Source organism: Tupaia chinensis, unplaced genomic scaffold (genome assembly GCF_000334495.1).
Source record: "Tupaia chinensis unplaced genomic scaffold, TupChi_1.0 Scaffold000115_1, whole genome shotgun sequence".
NCBI classification, from domain to species: domain Eukaryota; kingdom Metazoa; phylum Chordata; class Mammalia; order Scandentia; family Tupaiidae; genus Tupaia; species Tupaia belangeri.
In genome coordinates, this window is record NW_006159579.1 from 2,752,931 (window position 1) to 2,760,390 (window position 7,460).

Sequence of the window (7,460 nt, forward strand, 5' to 3'; positions counted from 1 at the left end):
AAAAAATATATATATATATTTATAGTGACTTCACTTAAATCACTCACTTACCAGACATGAAGTAGGGTTACAAGAAACCATGAATTGAATGTATCAGGCATCTGACACCCTAGAAAATAACAATAAAATATAAATATATGACAGTTTAGCAGAAGCACACCAACTGTGTTTTAAATACTGGTAATAATTTGCTCAACTAAAATACACAGCAATTACAGTGCTCTCTGATTATGCTACTGCAGAGGAGGCCATAGAATCACAGAGTAAGACCATGGGCTGAAGGAACTTTGGATGCAGCCGACCACCCTTTCTAGCTCTAGCCCCATAACCACCTTGCTATGTAGTCTTGCACAGATTACTTCTCCCCTCTGAGTCTCAGTTTTCTTGCTTCAGATAATGTGACCTACATAAACTCTATGGTTCCTTCCAACTTCCATGTGCTTCTATAATTATTTTCCCTCCCTGGGCATGAATTCTGAAAAGCAAGGCAAATACCATCTTGCCTACCACACTTACATATCAGCTTTTTTCACTTGAGCCTCATTGAGTTTAAGTCTTTCTAGTCTCCTTTTCCTGTCATCTTTCTTTAGGTAACCCATCATCACATGGGTGTCTGGCTGGATGAGAGGACCCCTGCTGAGTGTGCCCTCATTATATGTCAGGGAAAAAAGCTGGAGCAAGAGGATAAAGAAAAATAGATAATCAGCAGGATATCTGAGACTTTACAGTACAATCTGTCTTTTGGAGCAATGACTCAAGAAAGAAGTGATACCCTCTGCCTTTCAGCAATCAGTGACAATATACAATGTACTAAATGATAACAAATAAAGGTCACTAAGAGATAAAACGCAAGCAGGACCTCTGTGAGGCACACTAACAGTATCGATTATAATAAAGAGCTTTAATTAATTGTGGACTTAACTTGTGTCAAATATTATCACACTTGTGTTACATGCATTAGCTTAATGAATCCTCCCAATAATTATCGAGGGGGGGGTATAATTACCATTTGACAGGTGGGAAAACTGACTCTGAAAGAGATTAAGACAACTGTCAAAGGCTGCACAGCTTTAAAATGAGACACTGCAATCAAAATCGAATTCGCTTGTTCTTTTTTAATAATTAATGTAGTTTGTTTCTAAACACAAATATGAGTGACCAATCCAGACAGAGGCAAGTGTGTCTTTCTCAAATCTGCTTGTTCTTAATTGCTACCCTAAATGCCTCTCTAATATTAATAACAGAAACTAACAATCACAGGGGCAGCAGGTGGCATGATGGCTAAGGTGCTAGACTCTCACAGGGTTTACTGTAGTTTGAGTCCCAGACCTGGTGGCTTGCTTTTTCACTTTCTCTCTCTTTTTCTCTCTGTCTCTCACAAGTGACTTTGTGTGATTTGTTACTTGCCCTATAATAAACTTAAAAAAAAAGACAATAAGTAAATTAAATAATAACAAAAAGGAACTAAGAGTCCATACTACATGCCAAATCCACTATTAGTCAAGTCAACTCATTATTTCATTTAATCCTCACATTAACCCTGAAAGCATTACACTCCTCATTTTAGAGATGAGTAAAGACTCAAAAAGGTTAAGTAATGTAGAGGCAGCCACAATATTAACAAGCTACTGGCAGGGGTGTGAATTCAGATCTGTCACAGAGCAACACTGAAATACTCTGGTGAGCTTACTGGGAGGTGCCCAGCAGCTGTCAACTGGACTTCCTCTCTGAGCCTAGCAGGAGGGAGGTGAAGGCTGGCTGGCCAGCCATACAGCTATTAAAACACATGCCATCTGAGAGTAAGCCAACCATCCTCCACCTAGAATGAGAATAGCCCTGAGAAACTCTCAAGCCTGGAACTGAAGTTGGGTCTTTTTGGATGCTAGAACAAAACATTAAAAAAAAAAAAAAAATTTTAAAAAAAAAAAAGCTTTCTTGGAAGTCTGTCTTTAAATTTGGAAAATGAAATTTGGCTAATTCTAAAGGACAATCTGTTCAATTGCTACCTCTACATCAAAGCTTCTCAGCAGCCTCCAGGAGCCTTTCCAATTTTCTCAGAGAGGGAATCAGTTCTTGGACGGGAAAGCACAGACAGACAGACACACAGGCCAGCAGCTAGACTTGGGTCATGATTTTCCCTTCTGGGGGTCACCTCAGGGCTGAAGATGGGGGAGAAAGTTGGCATATGATTGAGTTCCTGTACCCCATGGGGTCAGAACAGAAACCCACAAGGTAAAGCCTTAGAAAAGAAGACCAACCAATGTTGACTATGAGCAATGCAAAAATACAACAGATTATTTTGCTCAATGAAGTGTTTGTAAACACTTCAAAGTGAAAACCTGCTAGTCTTTGGTCATGATCACACACTTGCTCCAATGCACATTCAGTGCATTATTTTGTAAAGCTAGCATGTTCTTTCTCCACACCAAGTTGAATAAAATCATATGACTCATTACTGTTACAGAGAGGCAAAACACAGTTGTTCATTTAAAGGGATCACACTGCCTGATTCTAAACCTTGATTCCACCTCTTATTTGCTACACAACTCTGGGTAAAGTTATTTAGCCTCTCAGGGCCCTGGTTTTCTTCTCTATAAAAACAGACAGAATAAAATAATCCTACCTTATAAATGTTTTGAGGATTAAATGTAATAAGACCTATAAGATGTTTAGCAAAATATACATTGTTGCTGTTTTTCAGTGAACTATTTAAATACTACAGTTTAAATTACTTTGGAAAAAAAAAACTCAATAATTATTTAAAGTTGTGTCAATAATGATGAACCTCAACTACTGACTCAGACCTTACTCATTAAAAATTCTCCTCCACAAGGTGACCAAGCTCTTATGGGCTAAGAATGAAGTCTGAAGACAACAGTGAGGAATTAATCACAAGCTTTACTGACTGGCCACCACCACTCTGAAGTGTTTTTCATAGTAGAGCTAATCTCCAAAAGAACAGTCAGCAAATCACTGCATACTCAGAGGGCCTGCTCATTTATAAAAGATCAAAGACGTCATTGAACATCTCAGAAACAAGAGTGGCCTGCTAAAGTGGCTTACCACTCAGAATACCAATATCTGGAACTAAACCTTCGGACTCTTTGGCTCAAACGACAAACCATCTCTAACTTTATTTTATAAATAATTTTTTAAAATTTAACTTTATCTATTTATTTATAATTTTGAACAGAGAGGGACAGAGAGAGAGAGGAAAACAAAAGTAAGCCGCCAGGTCTGGGACTCGAAACACTGTCAGCCATGTGGGACTTCAGCGCCCTAAACCACCACACCACCTGCCAGCCAGCCCCTGGGAGCATCTATTACTGCTACTTTATGAGAACCTAATCAAGAGGCTGACAGGCATACTGTTTACTCGCAAACAATTTATCCTTATACAATCTTCAAGAAATAGCACTAGCCTTACTTTTGTTGACAGGAAGTGAGTGGTGATGATAACACTAGCCAGCTACCTGAGGCTTTTTAAAAATTACTGAACTCTCAGGACTCTAAGAGTCAAGTCCTGAAATAACAAAAATCCAAGTAAGCAATGACCACTATGTATAAAATACATGTACGCATACACCCTTTTTTTAAAGAGGTTTTTGCATTCATGCACATGCACTCACCAGAGAGACAGACACAGTGAGAGAGAAAGTGAGAAATCAACCCCCAGGGAGATGGCCATGCCACAATCCCTTCTCCTCTATTCTCCTTCCAGGATCTTGGGCACACATGCACATGCACCTGGCATGAGTTTCTAGCAACCAGGTTCAGGACTCGAACTGCAGTCGGTCATGTGGGAATCCAGTGACGTAACTGCTACGTCATCTGCTGGTCACATACACCCTTTTCTTCCTTTTTTTTCTTTTGTTTTGAGAGACATTTGCTATAGGACACATGCACTCTCCAGAGAGACAGAGAGCAACAGAGACACAGAAAGAGAAAAATCACCTTCTGGGGGGGATGACCAGACTATAGTCCCTTCTCCTCCATTCTCTTCTTGAGATTTTGGGCAAACACACATATACGCCAAGTGTAAGTTTAAGCCTCCAGGTCCAGGACTTGAACTGTGGTCAGCTACATGCAAGTCCAGTGACGTAAACATTATGCCGCCGGCTGGTCCACAACCTTTTCTCATTCCTAACTTGTCTACTCTTTAAAACTCAAGCCCCCAAAAAGGCAGTCTCATTGTTTTACAGATTTTTTTCCTTTTTCTTTTTCTTTTTTTTTTTTTTTTTTTTTTTTTTTTGCCATAGGGTATGTGCACTTGCCAGAGAGAGAGAGAGACAGTGAAAGAGAAAGTGAGAAATCACCCCCTAGGGGTACGGCCATGCCATAATCCCTTCTTCATTCTTCTCTTGGGATTTGGGGCACACGTGCACATATGTCCAGCATGATTTTCAAGCTGCCATGTTGAGACCCAATCCACAGTCATCCACGTGGAAGTCCAGTGCCATAACCACTATACCACCTACTGGCTCCTATTTCACAGATACTTTTTATCTTCTGCCTCCAAATGTTACTGTCTAGGTTCACTCTTTTTTTATTTACTAGCCACAGTTTGGAACCCCTTTGGTTTGAGTTTTAAAACTCAATCTACTCACAAATGACAATGACAGAGAGAGAGACAGAGAGACAGAGAGACAGAGAGACAGAAAGGGCCACAATGGAGCATAATGCAAATGAACACGCTATAGGTCTTAACAGGAAATTCTCAAATTGAGTCTTAGAAAACCTGAAGTAAGAGTGTATTTCTGAAATTTACTGTCCCTGTAGGTAACTACTTTGAAGGACAAAGCTAGAACAAAATTCAGCAAAATTCGTTCTAGTATGTATAAACATCACATTATTGATATAATCCTAATAGAGCATTTCACAGAGGAAGTCCTCACTTAAATATAATAAAATGGAAAAATACTAAAATGGATTACAATTTCTAGTTTGCTATTACATTGACAGGTAATATGTTAAGTGAGAAAATGCCTGGAATTTTAGCCAGGCAACACAGGTTCAGGGCTTGGCTAAGCAACCTCGGTGAGTCACTTAGTCTCTTTAAACATCAACTACTTCTAAAAATAAAACAAAAATGAAAATAATAATATTTAGCCCTTCTTATCCCACAAGGTTTTATAATTCCTAAGTGAGACAAATATAAAAGCATACTATGTCAGGTATATAACACTGTTACTTTTTTTTTTTGAAGAGGTTTTTGCTCTAGGGCATGTGCGCTCGCCAGACAGAGAGAGACAGAAAGCGAGAAATCACCCCTCGGGGGGATGGCCATGCCGCAATCCCTTCTCCTCCATTATCCTCTCGGGATCTTGGGCATGCACGCACACGCACCCGGCGTGAGTTTTAAGCCACCGGATCCGGGATGTGAACCGCGGTCGACTACATGGGAGTCCAGCAACATAGCCATTACACCAACTGCTGGTCCCAACACTGACACTTTTTTTTTTGGTAGAGGTTTTTGCTATAGTGTGCGTGCGCTCGCCAGACAGAGAGAGACAGAAAGCGAGAAATCACCCCTCGGGGGGATGGCCATGCCGCAATCCCTTCTCCTCCATTATCCTCTCGGGATCTTGGGCATGCACGCACACGCACCCGGCGTGAGTTTTAAGCCACCGGATCCGGGATGTGAACCGCGGTCGACTACATGGGAGTCCAGCGACAGAGCCATTACTCTAACTGCTGGTCCCAGCCAACACTGATACTTTTTATATATTTTTCTTAAGTTTACAACAGGCTATTAATTGAAACATGATACATTAAGTGTTTAACAACAGTCTTATTCAGTACTATACTATTAACTTAAAATCTTCCATACAAGGAGCTAAGACAAAGAAAACATCCTTTCAAAACAAATATAATGAATTTCTGAGTTATTTATTGAATCATACATTAATTGATGTCTAAGGATGAGGTTTTCAAACATCATTAGAAACACTTAAGCACATTTTAAAAACCACTTAAAAAAAACAACTTTTGGGGCTGGCAAATGGTGTGGTGAAGGGCACTGGACTCCCACATGGCCGACCACGGTTTGAGACCTGGACCTGGCAGCTTACTTTCTCTTCCCCTCTCTCGCTCTCTCGCTATCTTGCTCTGTCCCTCCCTGGTCAAAATTAAAATAAGTAAGTAAGTAAGTAAATTTAAATAAAATAATTCCTTAAAAAAAAGAGTTTAAAAAACACAACTTCTAACACTAATGGTTTCTTCATTACATAAAGAAAGGATATTTTCTCCTTTAGGAGTATTTCTCCTAAAATGAGAAATTGGTAGAGGTTAACAAAGAAGCAGAAAAGTTTCTTTATGACTATGAATAAATAAAAATGGAAGGCAGGCACTAAACTGCCTTCAAAATAAATTACAACTCAGTACAGTATTTTAAGTTTCTAATATCAATCTGCTAAAGCAGAACATAAGCAAATTGTCATTTAGTTGATTAATCTACTACTTTGATTTTTAAAAACCAAAATCATGGGACCAGCAGTTAGCGTAATGGCTATGTCTCTAGACTCCCATGTAGTAGACTGTGGTTTGAGTCCTGGACCTGGTGACTTAAACTCACACCAGGCACGTGTGCGTGCGTGCCCAAGATCTCGAGAGGAGAATGGGGGAGAAGGGATTGTGGTGTGGCCATCTCCCTAGGGGGTGATTTCTCGCTTTCTGTCTCTCTCATCTTTCTGGCGAGCGCATGCGCCCTATAGCAAAAACCTTTCCAAAAAATAAACAAAAAAACCAAAATCATTAAATAATTAAAACTTCATTTCTGTTAACATAACTATATATAACTATTTGCTATCAAGTGTATACACTTTCATGTCTGTTGCTTTGAAAATACAGCTGTACAATATAGCCTTCCAAAATTTGTAGAATTAGAAATGGTGGGGGGACCAGCAGTTAGTGTAATGGCTATGTTGCTGGACTCCCACGGTTCGAGTCCCGAACCCGGTGGCTTAAACTCACGCCAGGCAAGTGTGTGTGTGAGCTCAAGATCCCGAGAGGAGAATGGAGAAGGGATTGAGGCATGGCCATCCCTCCTGGGGGGCAATTTCTCACTTTCTGCATCTCTGGAGAGCACATAGGCCCTATAGCAAAAACCTCTCCAAAAAAGAAAGAAAGAAAGAAACAGTGAGGCCAGAAGGTAGCATGGGAGTTGAGGCACTAGACTCCCACATGACTGACTACAGTTCAAATCCTAGACCTGGTGGCTTGCTTTCTCATTTTCCCTCTGTCTCTCTCTGGTGAGTCCATGTGCCCTGTAACAAATTTTTTTAAAAATAATTATAGCTTTCTGTGCAGATAACACACTCACAAACATGGTGAACATCCGTAAAACCTGCCAAACTTGGAACCAGCAGTTAGCATAATGGCTATGTCGCTGGACTCCCACGTAGTCGACCGCGGTTCGTGTCCCGGACCCGGTGGCTTGAAACTCACGCCGGGCGCGTGTG

The 7,460-nt window shown here is 40.4% G+C and overlaps 1 protein-coding gene across 1 annotated transcript in view; it reads right to left on the minus strand.

Annotated features, from left to right (window-relative positions):
- Nucleotides 1-7,460, minus strand: part of UQCC1 (ubiquinol-cytochrome c reductase complex assembly factor 1) — a 145,477-nt gene that overhangs the window by 83,793 nt on the left and 54,224 nt on the right. The window contains exon 6 of the mRNA XM_006144049.3: nucleotides 52-109. Within this exon, the coding sequence (XP_006144111.1) occupies nucleotides 52-109 (58 nt within the window). The remainder of the gene's footprint in view (nucleotides 1-51; nucleotides 110-7,460) is intronic.